The following is a 24,414-nucleotide window of genomic DNA, read 5'->3' as shown; positions in this document are numbered from 1 at the left end:
TGGATGTGTGATTGATGTAATTCTGATTTCGGCTGAAGTGCCCCACTACCCCATGTTCTAAACAACAATAAAAGCATTCCTAATTTCTCCATGACTCTAGGCATACACATATTGTCTGTTAGCAAGTTATGTAACATTACTGACATGTCCTTCTTTCGGCTGGAAATATAATTTAAGCTACGCTATAATGTTATGCAACTTGCTAACACACAATGTGTGTTACATGTGTGTGCATGGAGAAATTAAAACTGAAAAACTCAACTGGAAGAAAACTGGTCCTATTTACAACAACTAACCAAAATGATTCACCAGAATATTTTTCCACACTTGCCTCTGAGGGCTTCCTTAGGAGTCAGATTTCATACAATATAAAATATTGGTCTAGTGGGACGGCTTAGATAAGATCATCAGTGCAGCAAACTGCATTTTTCCAGAGTAACAGCAATAGAGATTTCTGCAAAACCGTACATCTTCTGTGTTACAGGGTTGTTTCATTGTTGTCTTTTTTCACTGACCCAACAAGGCGCATTACCTGCAGCAGCTGACTGATTGTGAGAAGTTATTAGTGACTTAGGAGACCCATCTTAGTAGTTAGTAGTAGTACAAATTACTAAGCAAATGTGTATTCAGTCAATTACATTGAACCAAATTATATGGAATGAAACAATGACTTTTAGGGCCCTTTCAGGGGCCCTCGAGGCAGTTGCCTGGTTACCAAAAAAGACTATGGTTGGTAATTACAGTACACTAGACAGAAGTTGGAGTAAGAACAGAAATGACAGGTTGCGGTGGCATTCCTGCAGCCTCTGGTGACTCTGAACCAACTTCCCGCCCTGAACTGTGATGCAAATCAAACATCCCTGCACATCACATACAGTACATCCCTCACAAAGTACAGTATGAAGGAGTGTGTGTGTTTCCCTTACTCTGGTCTGTTTCAGGGTTGCTTCCTTTCTTGCAGCGGCTCATATGTGGCATTTCTATTCCTGTTCATTTAACTGTGTGTGTGTGTGTGTGTGTGTGTGTGTGTGTATGTGTGTGTGTGAAAGCGATGCTCTTGACTGTGGGAGAGATTCTCTATGTGTTTTCATTTAACATGACACCGAAGACTCAACACCACATTAAAGCATTGCTTTGCAGCAGGGAGCGTCCTGTGTGGGTCCCTGGAAGAAAACACTGGATGCCTGATGACAATGAGGGGCTTTCTAGATTCTTATTGGGAAAAGATTTAAGATAGTGACACTGGTACTGGAGTAGTGGAACATATAAACATGTAAATGTGACAATTCATGGCCCAAACAGAATGGAAGCTTGTTTTAGAGGTATTTTAACCGCAGCAAAATTATTTAAACTGTTCCAGGAATGCGCACACTTTATGTGACATTAGACAGAACAAGCATCAGGATTAAAGTCAAATGAGGACAAAAATGCTTCAGGAAGTCCGCCCATATAGTGAGATTAATGAAAAAGTAGGCTTTTTCAGACATTGGTTAAAAAAATGTGCTGAAATGCAAAAATCAGTCCCTTAGAACATAGGCTTTGAATTATTTAAGTATTACATTTTTAAATTATTCATTTTAGTGTCATTACTTTGATAAAAATTCTTCACATCTCCCACTACATAATGACATTAAAGTTGGCACTTGACCTTATGTACCTCACCATTATATAATTTAAGAAAGTTGGAGTTTTCCCATCTGACTCAAAAGTTTTGTGAAGTTGCAGCAGAGCTGCGTCAGAGCAGTTTGCGAGTAAACAAATGCTAACCAAACGACCAACTCCATGTGAGAAAAGAAACTGAGAGGCACAGCCAAAAAAACTGACTCCTGGCTTTTATGATGGCTTGTAAAGGCTTGACAATGTGCAAAAAAACCTTTCCATCAGACACCACAATGGTGTGACAAATTCATGAAATGGCAGAAGACATGGAGCTGAAATTAGCAGTGGGATTTTCCATTCTGAAGTTCGAGACCATGGCAGCTATTAGTGTTACTGCTGGTGTTAGTTGGCCTATGTAACGTTGTGAAGAGAGTGAAGGGATGTGTGGGGCGTGTCTTTCTAGCAAACCACTGTGAGGGTACATGGTATGGTCACCAACATGTCTTGTTCTGTTTGGAAAAACAATAACAAGAGGCAGGCTTCATGCAGACTGTCTTAGCGCTCTTAAAGAATAACCAGAGCCGGTCGGCAGCTCAGCACACTTGTGGTCCATAATATTTTGGTTTAATTGGTGAAGGCTCTAAAATCACACAAGTCCCTTTATTCATGTCTTGTTTGTCTTTCCATTTTTAGTCTACTCTCAGCTATACTTATTTTTCAGCCATCTGACATGTGATCATACAAGCAAGACAAAATAAAGATTAATTGATTCATACCAGTTCTGTAATCCAGGCCTCTTAGTTGCCTACTGAGGGCCTTTCCTTTACTCTGGTGACTCTCTTTACAGCCATGTGAAGGCTGCAGTTATCTGTTTCAGCTGCAGTCAGGTTGTTGTTGACATTATTATGGAACTTAATTTAAGGAATAAATTTATATTCATGCAAAAAACTAGAATGTGGTATTTAACTGCAGATGGTTATTGTGTGGATCATTGTGATGACGTAAAGTAAATCACAAACCATTACACACAGAACAGAACAGTGACAGTTAGATCTTCAACGTGAAACATAAATTCATCTTAAAAATAGTTGTATGCATATTTATATATATATTCCAGAGCTGGGCAAGTTAACGCGTTATTATCGCGTTAACGCTTTAAATAATTATCTCACGTTAACCCAATTTTTAATATTAGGCTATTATTTTGAAAGTCTGTTGCTCACTGGCTCTGAATACACATAGGCCTACAGTCAAATCATGGGTCACAGGAGGGGTGGGATGTTGATCAGCCTGCAAATCACCCACCCAAGCAAGCAGTGGAGGGAGGCTTTGGCAGACACCGCTGGATGCAGCGTGTGGGAGAAGTAGATAAACAAAAACAAGACAAGCGATCAAGTGCCATAGCGAAGTGGATAGCTACACATTGCATGCTGATTATTAGTATTGGGGAAGATGTCGGTCTGAGGAATCAAATCACAACATAGTCGCTTGGCCCTGCGGGGTTGCTCTGCTCTCCTCAGGTGAACAGACAGGGAGACAAGCACGCAACTGTCCGCGAGTAAACGGCAGGCGCACTATGGATAGTAACCATGGCAACGGCTTCTGTGTGCTACACAGCTGTAGCCTATTTAACTTAAATTAAAATTATAGACTACATAACTTTTCCTGATAGGCCGTCATCTAGTTTTGCGGGAATGTTCTGCCATGCGAACTCCTTCCTGTTGATGTCCTATTTAGTAAACAGCAATAGATTCTGGAGACTCACAGACAGCGAGGATCAGTCTCTCTTCCAATGATTTGTGCTGTGCGTCACGTACAAAAAGTTCAGCCACTTCAACTCACTCTAACAGGAACACTTGCTACTGAGACTGTTTATGCTGCTCCCTGATATATGAAGAATGTTTCTGCTGATACCTGTTCAGAAAAAAAACAAGACACAGATTTATATATGTTAACCTGTTGCTCAGAAGGTGCCTGTTATGATGTTATGATTGTGGCTCTGGACTCTGGACTTGTTTTAACAAGCTAGATAAAAGGTTATTCCCTGCCAGTGGCAAATAGCTTTGGTTTGATTTGATTACATTAATCAAATGTAATTTGTTGTAAATCTCAACTTAAAGTTGAGATTTACAACAAATATTTTAACACTACTGTGTAAAGGGAGGATTGCTGGTAAAAAGCACCTTATTTGTGTTTAAAAAAAAAAATTGCAAACCACATGTTATTGCACTTGTAGGTATATAGCAGTACATTTAAATTAAAAGTGCGCAATACACTATTCAATTTTGCACATAACAATGTGTTTAACCGCGGTTAATCGCAGAAAAAAATGCGATTAATCTCGAATAAATATTAATCGTTGCCCAGCACCAATATATTCATATTTTAACTTTAAGTTTTCTCTTCTATTTAACAGGGATGAAAGTAGTGTATGTGCTTGGCCATGATTGTCACAGCCTCTAACACGCCCACCTGTAATGTATGATAATGTATTCTTTCTGGTCCCACCATGTATTCAAGGCGACATTACCTAAAATGCCAGCCCCTGACACACTGCGCAGAGTGTACTTGACTTTGATCTGTGCTTGTTACAACCTGGAACTGATTTTAATCGTTTGGCCATCCTTCCCATCACTGAGTCAATCATTGATATCTGAAGAGCCCCACAACTGAACTGTGTTTACACTGTTATCAACATTGCTCATACTGTGAATCCAAAAGTATCTAATAATATTCCAGCCTTCTCGCAGTGACCAACAAGTGTTCTTTTCTACGCCTGATAATACATCTTAACATCATACTCTGTGTGGGATTTTATAATATTGTGTCACAATCCTTATGCCTTTACAACTGACAGTAATAGAAATATCCACTCAGAACATACATGTCATTGCATGTATGACTCTATATGTGCATCCCCGTGTGTGTGCTAGTGCTCCCATGTCCTCCATAAGTGCTGCTGAATGTCACATCCTATCTGCAGCCTGTCCCTGAGGCACAAATGGACACTCCATCCACTTGTCAGGTGATTAATCTCCGCTACCCTCTCTCCCTCATCTCCTCTCCATCTCGTATTCACTCTGTACACACAGCTTCGTCAGCCATTCAGAGGGCTGTCACCAACGCACATACACACACTTATCCTCACTACACTCACTCTCCCAGTCTTCTCCCAGTGAAGATCAATGAGGAAGATGCATTATTCAGCACATTAATTTAAAGGGGGGGGGGCTTTTTTGTATTAGTGCTCTGGCAGGTTTATTATGATTCCTCTGAAAGATGATGAAGTTGCACGTCAAGCAAAGGGAGAAAAAGTACAGGGGAAGGGAAACAGTTTACAGAAAGAGGTCTGGACAGGCGATATCTCAGCTGATTCCCTGTGTCAGAACATGTCAAGGCTGATTCTTTACTGTGACCGCTGTGCTCTCTCGCTGCTGAATGCTGATTAGTGATGGGAGGACTGAGCTCACAGAGGATGAGGCAGCAGTTGTGTGTGGATGGCATACCTGTGCACATTCACAATGTACACCGAGGCGTGCACACACACACACACACACACACACACACACACACACACACACGTTCAGCAATATGGTGCGCTCGTCTGCTTATCGGTGGGTCTGCAGTGCTTGCGTTTCACCTCTTGTCCTCCATAAAGGGGCGGCATTGGATGGTAAAGTGGTGGGGTTATTTCTGTCAAGGGCCCACACTGAGCATCAACTGTCTCCCTTCCCCGGCACTTCTGAAGAGCAGAGACCCTCCATTTTCCACAACCCTGCGCTGAAACATTTAGCCATTCAGTCTGGGGTTTGTAAAGGCAAAGTGCGTTTAATGAGACACGACTTGCCATCTCCATCTTGTAACTCCCGATTGAGGAGACAATGAAATTTAATTGGCCCGTACTGTGTAATCCTCGACTTCCTTAATGTAATTGGAAATCAAAGAGTCCCCTTCAGACTGTCCCTTTATTACTCAAAGCAGCTGGGTGGAGGTTTTTTGTATCGATGCAGTTATTGGTTTCCAACAGGCTCAGGATGTGGACCATTTATTGTGGGAATCCAATAAAGTTTCTTTATGATGGAGCCAGGTAGTCTTGTGGTAGACATGTGTATCAGTGCCTGTAGCCCGTCTATTTATCAGCATCGTAACACTTGTCTCGATATTTTAGCGTCTGCTCCAGGTCGTTTACTAGTATTGTGGGATTAAATGGTGCTCGTAGGTCAACTTCGCTAGGTATGTCTGTGTCAGTGTTGGCTGGTGATGTAAATGTTGGGTCCTTGTGCCTCAGCAAACCTTAAGTCACAATATCCTGAGATGATTAGCTTCCAAATCAGGTTTTCAGACTGCAGCAAAGTGACAGACTAAGAGATTAAGATAAGTCTGCCTGTCTCATTCTGTCTTCTGCCAAATGAAAACTTTTATTTCTTCCCTCCACAGTGTTCCACTCTTTCAACCCCCTGCTTTCCTCTCCAGCTCCAGCTGTTTCAGTGGCTCGAGCAGTTATTAACACATAATTACAATCTATTTAGGAAGCATCACTGAGAGGACCAGTGCTGTTAGCAGCTCATTTTCTACTAAATTAACTTGTGCTCAGAGCAACCCAAGTACATTCGAGGAAAACGGCCTCCAAAATGTTTCTGTATTGTCTGTAAGTAAAAGTGGTGATGATTATGAGTTTGTTTCATCAGAACAGACACAGTGATTAATTGGGGAACCATTCATTGAAATGTTGCTTGTTTTCTGTAAAAATAGCTGTGTAGCGGTCTGGTAGCCTTTATTAGTCTCTCGGGCTGTGTTTAAATGGCACACAGAAAATGTCATGTGTACACTCTATTAGTGCTCGCAGATAATTAAGTGACTGAAAAATGGGACACAATATACAAAAAGCAGCTGGATTTAAAGCTTACAAATGGAAATATTTAGATTTACAACCATTTATAGCAATTCATTTATCACAAACAGTAATTTTTATGTAAATCATTATTATTGGCCTGACTACAACAGGATGTGTCTTTTATTGTTTAGTTAGAATATACCGTTTACCTGAAATATGACTGCCACCCACCCCCCACCCGAAAACTCCACTCCACTCCACTCACACAGTGAATTGAGACCAGCAGGGTGGGAGGTAGGCTGCACACTGAGCCCGCGAGGCACACCAACATCAAGCAATAGAGTGAAAGGAGACGTTCCTATGCATACATGAATATCATTCCAGTGGGAGAAGAGGAAGAACAAAGACAACTGAAGTAAATGACTTTTCTGGATCTCCAAGTGTGCTGCTGCGTCTTCTTGCCAGGTTCCAAACAATAAAAACACAGGCAGGAGTAGGCCTACCAGAGATAAGAGCTCTTACTGACAACACATTATTTTCTTTACTTGTGTCCCTGTTGTTATTGTATATGTATATTAAAGCGGCTATAATCAATAATTTTTATATTAACCTGTTGGAAACTGTCACCTTTTTTCAGGAAAACACCTAAAATAACATACCTAAAATGAATCAGGAATAACTCCTAGATGCATAATTCTGGTCTCCTTTGAAAGGTCAGAAGTTACCATTACAGACTAAATGAAGATGCAATAAAGAAAAATCTGATATTTTCATTCTCGTCTGGTAAAAAATATATATTTTTAATGCAATAAACCATCAAATCATCATCAGATAGTTTATAATGCAACTGATTATCTTTTAATACACCTGGAATGCAATTGTAACTGTAAATTTGATGAAAATAAACTAAAATACAACAGTTATGATACTTTTTTTTTTTAAATACACCAGGCGAATAAAAACATACCAGGCGAATGTCCATTTTTTGGTTGTCTATGTAGCTACTACGAGCCGGCTACCAGACCACGAAAAAGAGCGTGTGTTCCAAAGGGGCGCTTCTCTGTCTCTGCAGAAAAAGGCGAGAGAATGCAACCACAGCTCCCAGGTATTGCGCAATAATCAAGATGGCACCCCGTGATATTTTTAGTAACAAATCAGCTGATTTTTGGACTGAAAATGGCGAAAATGGCAAACGTAAGTCAGCGGTTGTAATTGTATATGTATATTGGTGCGGTGGTAATTATGGTGATTTGAGTGATGTGAGCTTTACAGCTGATCTCAGGGGGAGATTTTTTGGTTTGAGAGGTTGGACATGAGGATATGTTGTGATTAGAGATAACTGGATGCTTATAACTGCAGCCATGTACAGTGATTACAGCGCGATTTATGTTGTAAAATAAGCTTATTTAGATGCTTGGTGTTTAATGTGTGTTTGGTGTGAATATAAATGGTTGCTTTGAGCTCTAGCTGAGCCACCTAGCTTCACAGAGGTGTGTAGCATGGATAGGGTGATGAAATACTAGTTTCAGACATGAATTTCCCATTCGCTTTCGGTTAACAATGGATCACATGACTGCTTGTATGCAAAAGGGGTCTTTCATACTGGTCAACCCCAATAATTCACAAACAAATCTTCAGTTCTTCTCAGCTCTATGGAGTCTAATAGCATCTTTTAGCTCATAGTTTTGGTTTTATGCTAAAAAGCCAGATATTTCTCTCAAGAGCCCTGCACACTGACTCTGTACCTGTCACTGTTTCGGGGTTCCATTGTCCTTCTCCTCCTGCTTCTCCTGTTCCTTCTCCTCTTCCTTCTTCCTTCAACTGTTGTTTATAATATACATAAATGTGTAATTTAGCCTATATGCCTATACATAAATGCATATATAAATAGGTTCAGTATATAATAAATGCATTACTTATCAGTGGCTGTGCTGGGTCCTGCCTCATCAGCGTCTGCCACAGCACCTTGCCACCAAGGAAGAGGTCGGTTAATTTAGCGCATTTAGCTGCCTCTTGTACCAACATTTTTTTCTTCTAATTTCTCATTTTTTTCCGCACCACCCTTTTTTTCTTTTCTACATATTTATCTGCTCTGTTTTGCTTGTCTCACAACCCTGGGCTGAGTTTAGCCCTGACAACATAGGCGAGTTCAGCGCTGACAAAACGTAGCAAAATGATTTTTTCAACAGAAACGATGGTGCCTCAAACACCCTGTTGTGTATGCAAGTGCACTGCATTTTCTTGCTTTTTTTACGATGTTGTGTTTATAAACTTGTCGCAGCTGATTGGGTAACACCTGAGACATGCCCACCAAACAGGAGAAAACATACCTCGAAGCCCATTGCGGGACGTTGCACAACATTGCAAGGAAACATGTTGGTCAGTCCGAAAACGTTGCAAACTGGTACAAAACGTTTTGAGATTGAACCCGCCCCATATATTGAGAGTATACTCCTTTGATCGGCGCCGTTGAGCCAATCAGATTTCAGCAGAAACGAGGATCGGTACCAGTTGGGAGGGGCCGCTCGTATCCCCCTCAATATTGAAAGTATTGGTTTGGCCCAGTCTGATAGACACAGACAGTGTTCGCTGCAGCGGACCGGTGTGACAGTTTAACCAGTGGTTAATTTAACTGGTCATAATCCCAGATGTGTCCCAGGCGTGGCTTCAGGATCCATTGACTGCAAACCAGGAAATTCGTTCCGATAACTTTGTTTATCTGCGTAATGTGTTGTCGTGTAGATATATGCTTCTGAATGTAGTTTGTTGGCTACATTGTTATGCCGCACGATGATTCACAGGGACCTTTTGTCTGACTTTGTCAAAATCTGGGGATTTTGGCGTGATCATGGAGGTGACTGTGTCGCTGTTCAAAACACTGGAAAACATCAATAAACCGTCCAAATGTTCATGTTGTCTGTCTGATTTGTGTTATAGAATCCCTTCTGTAAGTAAGAACAACAAGGCTGAGCTGTTTGACGCTCAGGTGGAATGCAAAGTGGCAGTGGCATTAAGCGGTGATACAGCTTCGTACCATCAATCACATTTATATTCTACTATCTTTGCAATTGTTTCCAACATTGTTCTGCCAGTCAACATTTGTATCCATCGTCAACCGCTTATCCTGTGTAAAGGGTTGCGGAGGGCTGGAGCCAATCCCAGCTGACATCGGGCGAAAGGGGGTTATTGTTCATACAGGTCACCAGTCCATCGCAGTGCCACAAAGGTCGCCAGATCGCAAGGATAAGGACAATTTTAGAGATACCAATTAACCTAGCCTGCATGTCTTTGGATGGTGGGAAGAAGCAAGAGCACCCGGAGAGAACCCACACGGACACGGGCCATTCAGCTGTGGCCACGGTACACAGCTGACTCCACGCTGTGTTCGGAATGTTCCCGAAATTCCCAATGGCCAATGCACCTCTGCGTTCAGACAAAGGTGGGAATGTAAGCAGGGATACATCTTCCAGGTGTATCCACCTATGTATTATGCCACTGGTACCCAAAACTGCATTACTTTTTTCACTTTGAGTGGACAAATATGTCTCTACTTCCTTTATGAGAATGTATTTCTTCCCTTAAAAAACAGCAATAAGATGTCTACTAATTCTCATAAACTTTACATTTATCATTTCCACCTCATGTCTCCTGCCAATTCTTTCCCCTCTTCTATAGCCCAAAATCACAAACTTGTCTCAAAGGGCTTTACAATCTGCAAAGTATATGATACCCTTAGACCTAACATGTGTTGTGTGTACAGAGTAGGCAGAAATAACAATCTTAAAATGACACTATGGAGAATTTACTAGGTAAATAGTGACAAATATATGTGAAGAATATGTCTATGAAAAGTTTGTAGGTTTTAAGGGGAACAAGTACTAAATGGTAATTTCACCATGCTAACATGCTCTCAATAACATGCTGATGTTTAGCATTTATGTTTACCATGAACAACTACTATCTTAAATTAGTGTGTTCACATGCTAACATTTGCTATTTAATACTAAACACAATGTACAGCTGATGGAAATGTCATTAGTTTTGCAGGCATTTGGTCATAAAGCAAAGTACCTGCATCACCAGCGTCAGTAAGATTCATCCTCTGGGGACCATGAGTATCTGTACAAAATTAAATTCCAGAATTTATCTGTGCGCTGTCTCCTGGTTTATATTAAAACTTCAATTAGTTTAGGTCCCAGCCGCCATTGCAAAGGAAAAAAATTGTGACCAGACTGTACTGCTAGAGGACTGAGAAATGATCACTGTGCTGAATGATGATGTTCGAGTCATAAATTAAATCAAATTAAACTTATAATCTTTCTTGAAATGATTTACAGTAAAATCACTTTCCCTAAGGAGTTGTTCTTATTGTGCACATGCTCTAACTTTGCTTCACTGCTATGGTCAAGGTGCCCTTGTGCAAGGCACTTAGCTCCCAGCAGCTTCCCAAGGAGCTGATGTGGACCACAGATGTGAATGAATGTAAATGTTCTGTTTATGTGTGTGGAGGGTGTTTGTGAAGAAGAACACACATGTTTAACAAACCTGGACAAATAAAGGTCAAAAGAATAATCATCATCATTACCACTAACATCACAGCACTTCAGTATTTCCCTGCTCCCCTCTCTGCCTTTCTGCCAAACACCCAGAACAAGCTAATTAAATCTTCTGTCAAGCATGGAAATCACTCCGCTTTCATCCTTCCTCCATTCACGTCAGTCACATCAGGGACACGCATAATGACACGTGTTTTAGGGCTGTAATTCCCTCATGCATGTTAGACATTTCTCTCCGATCACCCCGCTGGCATGCTAATCACTAATGTGGCACTGTTTTCTGATTGCGCTAGTGTGTTGGACTTGTCCAAGAAGGACACGTTTTAAAGGGAGAATGTGTAGCAGCTTTATTGAAACGAGCGAGTTAGTTTAGGAGGTTATGCAGACATGCAAACAGATGAGCTAACTTCCTCAAATCTGGGGATTTAAGTATGCTGGCTGCTTGGACAAATATACCAGTATGGATACATTTATACAGTAAAAGCTCATCAGAAGAGTTGTGAATGAATCTGTCATCCGTGTGTGCGTGTAATAGTGTGTCTTGACTCTGTTTTGTTCCTCTTGCTCGCAGTACGTGTGAGTGTGATTAAGCAGAGATGTAATGAATAGGGACACTGCCCTGTTGTTTGGCCATAGGGTGTAGTTTTCCAGCTGAGAGAGCCATTAACCTGTTTGGAGGATTGATTGTGAGATTACACAATCTGACCTGACCAAAACACAGACTTTGGGGAGTGTTTCTAAATATAGTAATGAATCAAAACTTTTTGACAGGAAGGTAACCATGTACACAGCCTTCCACTGAAGAAGAATTTGCTTCGGGCTGTGAATATGTGCGACTGTGTGAGTGTCAGGGTGGTGTTGGGTCTACTTTCAGTAAAAAAAAATGGAGTTAAAATGAAATTGTTCTGTGTTTGTGTTCCTCAGACTAGTGCAGTGCTCTGTTCAGGAGGCTGTGCTCTGCTGGCCGTCAGCTCCCTGTTGGCCATCATCACCATCTTCCTGCCCAGTGGAGGATGTGAGAGGAGGATCTGCACCCTGGCCGCATACATGCAGATGGCTGCAGGTTTGTACAGATATGAATACACACATAAAGACATCAGCACACTAATGCTATATGCAGACAGTGGTGGAGGACATCCTTCTCACAAATGGCTAAAAACAACAACAGATTTTTTTTTTTTAAATGAAAGTCCTGCACCTGTGTAAAATTCATAATTTCAGCATCTTGCATTCTCCCCAAGGCTCTCAAGTAGAAGATATCCTTCTTTATTTCTTATTTCACCGTTAAAGCCACTCTGCAACAAGCACTGATGGTGCTGCCTATTACCAGGACTGTAAAAGAAGAGCTCATCAGTCAAAAAAACAAAACAAAAGACACAACTCGACCGGACAGCTGCTGCTAGGCAACCAGAATGTGCGTGGCACTTGAAGTTGTGAACCGACAAAGGGAAGGCGAGGAAAGATTTAGAGTGTGCTGTAAAAAGACAATTACGCCTCCTTAACACAGGTCATTGGTTCAGGGCTACATGTGACTTATCAGGCTGCCGCTTTCGCTCACTCAAACAAACAAGTAGTCTTGTCAACGCTTGTGCTTTTAAAACCCATAATACAGCACGGCTCATGTCACTACTCAGTACCGGCCTTCACACTCTTGCCTTGTGCATCAGACCATTTTAATGACAGTTGGTACAAATGTTTTTCAGTTGATATATGAGAGGATATGGTTCCTGTGTGCTTTACTTACAGCAAAGTATTTTCATATATTGTACGTGTAGCACCTTCACATTTACCACTGTGAAACTGTAAAATCTTACACTTTAAGATGAAATATGACACAGTGTAATATACAACCATTTTTTTGTCACTTGACAAATCTAAATATAGGTTTTAGGGGTTGAAAAACTTAGCAAATACTAAGGTGAACATTACACTTGCTAAACATCAGCCTGTTAGCATACTGATTTTAACATTTAGCTCAAGTTCCACCTTACAGAGCCACAGCGTAACTGTACGCTCTTCGTCCCGTTTCTCTACGTCCCTGCTATTTTATGCCTTTGCTAAAGCTCTTCTAGCACTTCTGATGCCATTTTAATTTAATAAGTTGGAAGTCACTTCATCTACCCACTCTGTTCTTCAGGTCCACTGATCCACAAACCCTCTACCGCCTATTTTTTCCCCTCTCTCATTTATTTAGCGTCAGCAGCAATTACGTAGCCTCTATCCTTGAGAATATTGAGTAGCTAATTTAAATCCCTCTATGTGGCATTTAACTGAGCATAATTAGAGGCTGAATTCATTTGGCAGGTTAAATCTTTACTAAAAAAGAATGGAACTTTCACCGGGCATGGTTAATGGTGTGTTTAAAGTGGAGCTTATTGCTTAAAGCCTTGCTCGCATACTTCTCTGTCTGACTCCAGAATCAGATCAATGTCGCTTTGGGAAGATGAGAAGGCATCTGTGGCAAAGCGAGAGGGCTGAGTCTCTTGTGAATGCATGTGTGTGTGTGTGCACATCTCTTTGTGTAATCCCATTCTGCGCAATAGAGCTCTGTGTCTTTCGTAGCGACAGACGTTTGCTAAATGAAAATGCGGAGTGAGGAGCCGGGACTTTGTTCCGTTTCCAGGTCGACTCTTGTCTAGATAGACGGAGGTTTCACAGAGAGCCCACAAAGCCCAGAGGAGGGCAGATCAGAGGAGTGTTTGTTTTCCCAGCATTTCAAGTGTGTGTGTGTTGAGAGAGTGCTACCACAGAGGGCTGATAAACTGAAACAAGTAGATTAAGAACAATGGCTTTCTTTGTGGTGTGCATATTATCAGTGTTGTTTTTGAGGGTGTGTGTTTTGCAGCAGATTGGGAGAAATGAACTGCTGAGAGACGCTGCTTGTCAACTTTCCCTTTGCTGATAGAAGTGATGCCTGTTTTGATCCCCATGCTTTCTACAGTATCTCTGACAGGCACAGGAGATGTCAGCGTGCGTGTGTGTGCGTGTGCGTACTGAAAGTCATTATAGGGACACAAATAAAAAGAGAAACATTACAAAGTGAGGACATTTTGCTGATCATAACTTCATTCGAGGATTGGGATTAAGTTTAAGATTAGAATAAGGTGACAAAAATATGTTCGGACAAAGATTAAGGTCAGGGTTTAAGTCACTTTGAAGCAGTGTTTTGAGAGGTTCTTGCTTCATTTGTTGTATTTCATGTTGAACAGACTTCCAGTGGTGGACCGTGACTAAGTATGTTTACTCAAGGATTGTACTTAAGTACAAATAAGAGGTATTTGTACTTTACTTGAGTGTTTTCTTTTCATGCCACTTTCTACTTCTGCTCCACTACATATGAAGGGGATATTGTGCTTTTTACTTCACTACATTTATCTGACAGCTTCAGTTACTACTTTGCAAAAGAAGATTTGTACACATGAAACATATGACGAGTTTATAAAATATGATGTTTTGTTATATAAATTAAACTACCCAACAGTTTATACAAGTACAACTAGTACATGAGTTGAACTTTAATTGGCAACTATTTTGGTTGGACTGACAAAACAAGCATTGAGAAGGTTTCGTTTTGGGCAATTGTGACAACATTTTCTTTATTTTCAAAATGATTATTAATTATTTACTGTTGATTAATGGAGAAAATAATCAGTGGATTAATCCATAATGAAAATAATCATTAGTTGCAGTCTGATACAAAATAGTTCAACCTCAACCAACTACAGCAGTAAAATCCTGCTTTTATATGAATGCATGAGTAATAATAATCTAATGATATAATATTTACTAGTATAACAGTCATAGGGGACAGTTTACTTTCTGCTTTGAGCACTTTTACTACTTTAAGTGCATTTCCTGATTATACTTACATACTTTTACTTAAGGAACATTTTCAATGCAATACTTTTACTTATAACAGAGTATTGTTATAGTGAGGTAGTAGTACTTAGTAAGCATCTGAATAATTCCTCTAAAACGGCAGACTTCTAAAGTGAGACATATTGCAAGGCGTGGTCATTCAAAAGTAAATCAATGAAATATCAGATAGTAAGGGAAGGCCAGGTGTATTTAGGTCCTTGGTCTGGAATGAAAGTTTCTTGTACTTTTAAGGTGGTGGACTGAAGAAAGCAAAAAAGGATTTTCAAATACAAGTGCAAAAAATGCAGTGCATTTGTTATTTGTATGTAGTATCATGTAGCTTATTGTTACATTGAAATGTGCCAGTACATTACAGATATATGTTTAATTAATTAGACATAAGGGTTATTTACAGTCACGCATGTTGTGGAGTGTTTAGGTTATTGTTAGTCAGCAGAAGCTCTATGTGATAATTTTGCACCTAAGAGGCCCTCTGGACAGAAGCTCCCACCCTCTCTGACTGACACTTGAGTATTTTATCATCTTTCCACTATCACCATTCTGCCCTAATTAAGGGTACAAGTGACAACTCCTTCTCCAGATGTGGTGGCTGTCAATAACTGCAGAAATAGAACAGGACTTTTCAGGTAAGCCTTTTTCTCAGACATCCTGACATCTGCAGTCCCCTTGCTACCAACATGTGGCCATTATTCAGACTGACAAATAAAAACACAAGGAGTCTGCACTCATAACCAAGCTGCAACCAGAGGCTGAATTATTTTTGTCTCTAAACTGTGGTCAGATACTGCCCACCTCCAAAACCCACAACTTGCTAACATTTACATCTACTAACATCTGCTGTATCACTGGTGCTATTACACGGATAGAAGGTAGGAAACACATGCCAGGACTGGTTTGTACGTTCTGTTAGAAGTGGAAGAACACCTCCTTATATGACCTAACATGTCAACAGTTTTTTCAGGTCTTGCTCTATAAACACACTTGCACACACACACACAGCCGAGGGCTGCGTTGAACCAGGAAAAACCTTTTTTGACATGAAACTGCCCGTCTCTTTCTCGGCTGTGTGGTCCCGTGGGTGAAGTCCAGAATTAGATGTGAACTTGCTAACCCTCTACAGGTTCAACTCAGCTCTGCATCCAGTGGTTCAGCTGCTGCTGCGCCGCTGAGCGCCGCCATCAATGTTTTATGCTCTGACAGAAAGGGAGGCAGAACATTTCTGTGTGCTAAGGCAGAGGTTTTTTCCCCATGTCATGCATATTTCATTAGTCTCTTCTTCTTAGTGGTCACGATCCATTGGATTGGATGGCTCTTTGGGTGAGCAATGTGTGTGTGCAGAGACTGAACAGACTACAGGGTAAAGAAAAACATATAAGCATTAAACACTCACACAAACATAACATTTTATTTCTATTTCTACATAACTAGCAGTCCAGATTTGATGAACAATAACTTTACTCTTCATTCTTGCTGATCTCCCCAATCATTTGAGTGAATCCCGCTCCACTGACAGAAGCAGCTGAACACTACGTTGGGGGTTCGTTGTGGCACAACACCTCAGGCAGATTCGCGCAGAGCAGTTATCTGTTCAGGGCTGAAGACATGTCACACTCGGCTGAGTGTACAAGCACTCGCTGCACACACAAGCTTAATCTCAGCTGTTTTCCTGCAGGGTTATTGCTATATTAACATATGGAGTTAATTTCCATTATGTGCTTACCTAAAAAAATGTGAGTGTGACAGCTTATTTGCTGCATAGATTGCTTGCTGTTTTCTGTTTTTATTGATTTGACTTCAAGTGAGTAGTATTCCAGTTCAAAAAAAATGTTGGTTCTGTAGGAGTTGCTTGGGTTGAGAACTTGAAAGGGATACGCCTGAAGCTGTGTTTTTCTGCTCTTTAAAGAAATATGAACCGCAGTGTTTTTTCTTACCTGTACAGTCGGCCATTTTTGTGTTGCTTGTGGTTTTTCATTCTTACATGAAGAGAAATGGCGCTCAGCAATAAAGGGGGAACCACAAGTTAAAATTTAGTTTTGCTTTGTGTTCTGTTTCACAAAGACAACTGTCCAAAAAACTGCTTATCAATTATCCTGTGATTCCTCAGACGTATCTTGCTACCCTGGGGGGTCCAGACCCTCATGTTGGCAACCACTGATTTAGAGCAGTATTTGATTTGTTGTTGAGTGTGTGGAGAGGCAGGTCAAATTGCTCATGGGTACTTGGATACCAATCTCTTGTTTTACAACAACGTCAGTAACAAATACATTATTCCTCTGATATCTGCAGATATCACAGTACTTTGTTTCAGCCACAGAACTGCATTTAAATCAAAACCGTGACACTTTAGTAGCTCTTGGCACTGAATTAATGGATTATGCAGTCACAGCAGAATGAATGAAAACGACTCTGAAGGAATGTTATCATGGACTCACTGGACCAACTTTTGGCTGATAAAGGTTTCTAATTTGCTGCTAAACTCCATCCAACCTCAGCTGTACCTGGTGAATATTTCCCTTTGAAGAGTCCCCCTGTGCAACCCTCTGAAACGGTGCTTTCTTATCTGCATCCCCATCAGAGAGAGTCCTTCAGTGTTTTTTTACCCCGACCCTGGCTGCTTGGGAAAGGAAAGGCAGTGTGTATTCCTGTGCGCGCACACACACACACACACACACACACACATTCTCACATCCAGTTTCATTGTGCTGATGCTGAGGAAGCCTGGCCTGCTGTGTCAGCGTTCCCTTGGGCAAAGCTGCTATGCAGATGTCCTCCGAAGCACGGTGATGAAAATAGGAAGTTGCTTTGATCAAAGCACCTGCTGTGTTATTTCAGTGCTGCTGTCACCGATGGAGCCCATATGGTACCTGTGCCAGCTGTCAATCACCTCTCCGATACGGATGAATACATTTTCCATATCGGGCTGGATTAAAGCAGCAGACTGTTAGCAGAATGTGTCCCTCCAACAATTAAATTACACTTAGTGAGTTTTTCTTTCATCACTGCGTGAGGAAGGATGATTGGACCATCCTTCATGTCACCATTAGTATTCTGAATCGTTTTCCTAGAGAAAGTCTCAGACTGAGTAAAAGAACTTTCTTTTTCGGAGCGCAAACATCACTGAAGCATTGTGTGATTATCTCTGCCATCTTTGAACTCCTTCCAGCTGCCTCCAGGCACAAAATGTAGCCATTCCTGTCCAGTTTTCCACATTTCTGTGTGATGGGAGCAAGTTCAGGTCAAGTGCCTTGCTCAATGAATCCTCGCCAGCCGCTGTTTTGGAGTCTTTCATTTCTGCTCCGCCCTCCAGGCTGCTTCCTTCTCATTTAAAATGCTGTGTGTCTGAGAGCGTGTCGAGTAAATCCATGCTCCTTTTTCTGACCTGTCACTCCTCCCATCTTCCATCCAATTTTTCTTTCATCCTTTCAACTCCTCCAACACAGAGTATTCCCTATAAGCACATCTTTATCACAATCAGTACCCCGAAACTCTTTTTGCTTAGTTTCTGTCGATCACTGATATTTCATTCTCTTTCATCACGAGTCAGTCGGTTCGAAGCTCATGCACACAACTCAAAAGAACGGGGGGTTTTTTTGCAGGAAGAACTTGGAACACCACCGAATCTCACCGATCTACCAAAGAAATCAGAGACAGCAAAGTCGATTTAGCTTCTACACACAAGCACCTGCTCTGTTTTGTGTTTCTGTATGTGTGTGTGTGTGTGTGTGTGTGTGTGCTGATGTGACCCAGTTAAGATGCGGTATGATGCTGACACTGTAACCTCCTCACCTGTGACTCACAGCACGCCGACAATAGACATTAATCACACACACACACATTTTCTTCGGGTCTGTGCTCTAGTTGAACAAATCTCATTAATTAAACAGGGCAGGAGCAGATTTACACAGAAATCATTAATATTTGCTGGAGAAACAAAGCACAGCCAATTCATCTGCAAACTTGACAAAGCATTTACAAACATGCGACATGTTTGATTCATTCATTAATGCGTTTCGCTGCTGTATTACAGCATTTCTCATCATTGCAAATGTACCCTAATGGATAAACTAGGCCTAATGCCTATTTATGAATCAAAGCCTGTGTGTGTTTTTGTATGCTAAGCTCACTCATTGGTCAAATCTGATGCCTGCTGTAATTATGAGCAGGGCCGCACTGGGCTCTGCTCCCTCACTGTTACATTACCCACAAACACCACAGTAATTGGTCCACCAGTCAATTAGAGTTGGTCTTTAATTAAGACTGAACTTCCATCCTGTCCACTTTATCTATTTTCTTTTAATTCACTGGAGAGCTCTCCTATAGACTTTGTGTTCAGGCGGCTGTCTGAGATCAACAGTTTTTTCTATCTATCTTTAAAATTGCCTTTTGAAAGTGTGCCTGTGCTTTGATTTTTTTCCTCCTCACATATCAAAGTGTTTCAGAGATTTTTCCTCTGATATGTTCTTTACAATATTAATTAGCACTCCTTATCTTCTGTATATGCTAGAAACCCTTTCATTATCTCTCCTTCTGCACTCACATCCACACACACATACTGAAACTGGCCCATCGTGCGGTTATGCCTTCCTGAGTCGTGTCATGGTAGCAAGCAACAAATGACATGTTGACTGGGGAGAGGAGGAAGACGAACGGAGGTAGATTGATAGGAGAGGTGGAGGAAGTGTGGCACTTTATTTTTGTACTTTTTCATATTTGTTCTGGTGGGCCGACTCGGTCCTTTCACTTCTGTCATATGGAGAGGAACCGTTGCAGGGTCCAAAACATGTTTGGCTGTTTCTTAGTCCTTTCCTGTCTCCTTTCTTTTCCTGCTTCGTCATCCTGCCATGAAAGCCCCAGCAAACACACATATATACTCACTCACATTCACACACAAAGAACTAGTGGCTATGCATATTGCATGAGTCCTCCACCTCTGAAGGCCTCTTTGCCTTTTTCATTTTGCAACTTAGAGCAGAGCTGATGAGATGGAAGCCAGATCCTGCACTTGAGGGCTGTTTCTTTTCTTTACAGAAACCAAAAGCTGCTGTTTATGGGAAACCTGTGAGTTCACGTGTGGTGCAGTTTAAAACATCACTATGTTATTCAGTAATATCTTTGTGTAATGATTGTAAACCGTTGAGAACAGGAAATTAAGGAAACCCATCGCCTATTGATGTGCTGGTGTTTCTCTGTACTATTACCACGTTTCCCCATCACTTTCTTTTATCCTCTTCTTAGTTAAAGTTGCTCTGCATGCTTTATCCTCGGCTTTACACTTTATTTGGCACATGCTGCTGCAGATTTTTCAACAGCAAGCTTTTCCTTTTTGTGCCTGAAAGCATTTTGACAAAAGTGAACAAAATTGTTAGCTGGAGGTTTGTGCCATGGTAACACCAGTTTCTGCTATAAGGAACAGCTAACCCTGCTTATAGAGCTAACACATCTATAGAGCACTCACCAGTGCCAGCACTCAGGTGTGTGCTCTGGATGTTTGATTAGTTTTTACTCCATCTAAGTAGATCTAGATGGTCTCAGTAATACAACTCTTATGTATGTGTGTGTGGGTGTGTGTCTCCAAGGAATTCCCACTAGTGCGTGTTTGATGTGAACAACTGCCAGGATGACTCATTGTTGTGTCGCTGTTGGATTGCAGCTGCTTCATTCCTCCAGACTGGGCCCTCAGCCGTAAACACACACATACACGCACTAAGATGAGCGTTTGTGTGTGTGCATGTTTCTATGTGCTCCCCTTTCAGTTTCATTTCTCTTATGTCGTTTTATCCTCTTCCCTCTCATGCAGTGATTGATCCTCTGCTCAGAGGCTTCTCGTGAGTGTGCGGTGATGAGTGAGAGCTTGTGCCGCATTGTTGTGTTTTTGTTTGTGCCATCTGTGTTGTTGAGAATTAGTTTTTGTAGGCAATATGAAGGGTTGAGACCACCGGTGCCTGACACACACACACACACACACACACACACACACACACACACACACACACACACACACACACAATGATTGATTAGGCAATGCCGCTCAAATGCTATTGCTTTTCTTGTGTTTATGACTTTCTCATTTGCATGAGGTAAACGAATGTGTTAGCTCTGCTAAGTGAATTAAAAATGCAATATATATGAGGACCAACCTATTGTGAATTCCTGTAGCCTACATATAAAATAGAGATTTCAGCTCCTAGTCCAGCCTGGTTTACAATGTTGACAGCTAGACAGATGCTTTGTCAAGAAATTCCAAGTTTGAAATTTTAATTTACTCTGCTTCACTGTAGACCGCCCTGCTGTTTGCAGACTCATGCCGTGTGTAGCATAAAATCAGATCACGGTTGCTCACACAATGAAGGAAAAAGCCAATTATTACCTGACTTCAACAATAACTCGTTTCGCTGCTCCCAGAATTTTGTGACCTGCAGGATTAAACCGCACTTTTATCGAGAACGGGACAGGTTTTGCATAATTGGAAAATATGTTGATTCGCTTTCTTGCAGAGAGTTAGATGTGAATATTAATAGTTATAGATAAATTGGCACTCTCATATCTGTCCGTTAAATCTGAAGCAACATCCTGCAGCGGGTAAGCTTAGCTTAGTGGATAGAGAGTATGCTATATCTCATTTGTGCTTTTACGAGACAGAGCCAGGCTAGCCCTGTTTCCAGCTTGCTAAGTTAGCCACCTGCTGGTTGTAGCCTAATATTTATCCTTCAGACTTGAGGGTGACATTAATCTTCTCATCTAACTCTCAGCAAGAAAGTGAATACAGTGTCTTTTCCAAAATGTGGAAGTATTCCTTTAAATATACTCAATGTTAAGTGACAGAATAGTGAGAAACCAAAGGTTCTACAACTGAAGCATTAGCTTAAATGCAGCAATTTTCTATGTAGTTCTGTGTACAATGCTGATAAAATGTCCAAAAATAAGAGGGGAAAATAATTAAATAGTATACTGTTCTGAAATATTTTCACTGTGTGTACAGTTGCTGGTCTGTACAGATGAAAGGGGAAGAACAGTAGTGATCCAGGAAATGTCTGAGCTTTCAAGTGTCTGCAGCAGAGGCAGGGGGAGCAGCAGAGGGAATATTCTCTCACAAGGACATCAGTAGCAGCAGGAGACTGACTGTACATTCAGAGTCAGCTGGATAAGAGCAGATATCGGTTAGATTCTGTGAGGATGTTGAGGAACGAGTGGACAGACTGACTAGCTTTTGCTGCTGATCTGAAACTGACCAAAGTTTATTGTCCTTTCATTCTGGAAGTTCGGCAAAACCGTCTTCACCGTCCTGAGCTGCCTGGGAAAACCCACCACTGATGAGTGCTCTTTGAATTTAAGCAAGATGTAGGAAACATCTGTGTACAAACTGTTGCATATAACTTTATATCACAGTGCTATGCTATGCTATGCTATGCTATGCTATGCTATGCTATGCTATGCTACGCTATGCTATGCTTTCAAGTCTGAGAGATAATAATTTACAGTGATGCTGGTGATCAGAGACAGAGCACATTAGCTTTTCTGAGAGCAAGAAGAAGACAGGACAGATGGGAAATATTTGTCTCAAATAAAAAGTAAGTCTTTCCCCTGAGGATACAATGAATCACATTGGTCTTTTAAAAAAAATGCTTTTGCACTTAATGGATGTGAATGTTGACTTTTGCTGTGGTTTATTGCTTATTTTGCTATGTCAATACTTGCAATAAAGCTAAACCAGTCTTGATCCATCTGATCCGTGTATGCAGCTGCAACACTGGATGAATTTGCAGCAATGGATCTCAAATCCGTTATTATTATTATCACCACTTCTGTTTATCCATGCATCTTTACCTCCGGGGTTTAAGCCTACAAATACTGTACTTCAAATTGTATTGATCTACATGATTAAAAAATTACATATACCGACACGCAGTATGTATGGAGAACAGCGTTAGTTCAGGCAGGGCACTAAAGTCCCACTTGTGTTAGAGTAGATAATTAGCTCATATCAGCTGTTTCATTCAAGTTTCACAGTCACTGGCTCACCCACAGCTGTGTGGCTATCAGCTGCCTAGTAATGTCCAGTCATATCTATGCAGGTGTACATTATAACCTGACACTTTACTCTGCTGGTATAATAATGCAAACACTTTTTGCTGGCGCAGCTCCCTCTACCCAGCCAACCTCCTCCTTAATTTACTGTTTATTGAACTAATGGTAGCCGCACACTAGAAGATAATTAGGCCGTTTTGGGTCCAATTTGCCCCTCCAGTCAATCGTGGGAGCATTTCCAAGCTGATTATGGGCTGTTGTTATGTCTGCAGTATCCCAAGTTTTTAAAATCAAAGATTAGAAGAAGTGTATCAGGACCAAATGTTTTGTTAATTGGAAAAAAAAACTGTAATAGAAAAACTGAAACTTGTAATTGAACATTTAAGTTTTGGTCTTAAACTTGAAAAATACAACCATATATTCAAAATAGAAATGTTGATATTTGAGGACTTATTTTTTTTAAGTTTCACTTTTTATATTTTCAGAATCAAAGCAATTTTGTTACACTCTCAAATCTTGTTTTTTCAGTTTCAGATCAGTTTTTTCAGTTTCAGACTTTTGGCCCTGATTTTGCAGAGGGGGGCTTAGAATCATGAGTGACACCCTGACAAAGAAGGCAGAAGATTCTCAGTCATGTTGCCTTCAGGAACTGTTGGTACTGGTATAACTGTGACTCAATGCTTTCTATCCAAGTCACAGATTCCAGTGACAAAGTTCTGTTTAAAAAGTTCTGAAACAAACTGATCTGAAACACTTAAACACTTATTTTTATTTTGAATACATGGTTGTATTTTTCAAGTTTAAGACCAAAACTTAAATGTTCAATTACAAGTTTTAGTATTTCTATTACATTTTTTTTTTCAAATTAAAAAACATTTGGCCCTGATTTAGCTCCATATTCACCGCGCATAAGATTTAATGTTCATGTAAGGAGGTTAGTTCTTCCTCTTTGTGCTCAGGTTCCCTCAAAAAGCAAAACCTTTTCTGCCATATCTAAGCATTTACTATACATTGTCAGTTCCAAGTGTCTCTGACTGAATTTTGTTTTTTTTTATCGACCATTTTAACCTGTTTAACTTTGAGTGTGAACCCTAACTCCACTCCTGTAAGCACTCCAGAGCTTATGATGCACCACTCCTTTAATATAGTGTTATAATGTGATGAACACACAGCTGCTTTCAGTGCTTTCACATGTTCAGTATGTCCACTCAGACGACAATATAATACACTAATGAAAGATGGATGGCACGTAATAATTAGAGAAGCTGACTGACCTGGGGAGTGTCTGCATGTGAGAGTGTTTTTTGACGAGGGGCTCCTTTTGGCCATGAGTCAGTTTCTTATATACCACTCCACAGGTGCGTGCTTTCCCTCTTGACACACACACACACACACACACACACACACACACACACACACACACACACCACAAAAGAAGAGAGATAGGGCTCCACATTCCTGTCTTGACCCCCCTGGGCAACGCATAAAACAACAGTGCCTCAAGTCAAACACACTCTCTTT

The 24,414-nt window shown here is 40.9% G+C and overlaps 1 protein-coding gene across 2 annotated transcripts in view; it reads left to right on the top strand.

Annotated features, from left to right (window-relative positions):
• LOC119895889 (transmembrane protein 211) overlaps positions 1 to 24,414 on the top strand; it is a 104,497-nt gene that overhangs the window by 15,906 nt on the left and 64,177 nt on the right. For both annotated transcript variants that reach the window (XM_038709282.1, XM_038709283.1), the window contains exon 2: positions 11,914 to 12,052. In XM_038709282.1, coding sequence (XP_038565210.1) covers positions 11,914 to 12,052 — 139 coding nt within the window. The remainder of the gene's footprint in view (positions 1 to 11,913; positions 12,053 to 24,414) is intronic.

This window comes from Micropterus salmoides, unplaced genomic scaffold (assembly GCF_014851395.1).
Source record: "Micropterus salmoides isolate LMB-PRFRI ecotype aquatic unplaced genomic scaffold, ASM1485139v1 Ms_hic_scaffold_9, whole genome shotgun sequence".
Taxonomy (NCBI): Eukaryota; Metazoa; Chordata; class Actinopteri; order Centrarchiformes; family Centrarchidae; genus Micropterus; species Micropterus salmoides.
Note: the sequence above shows the minus strand (reverse complement) of the source record. Positions and strands in the feature narration are given on the sequence as shown.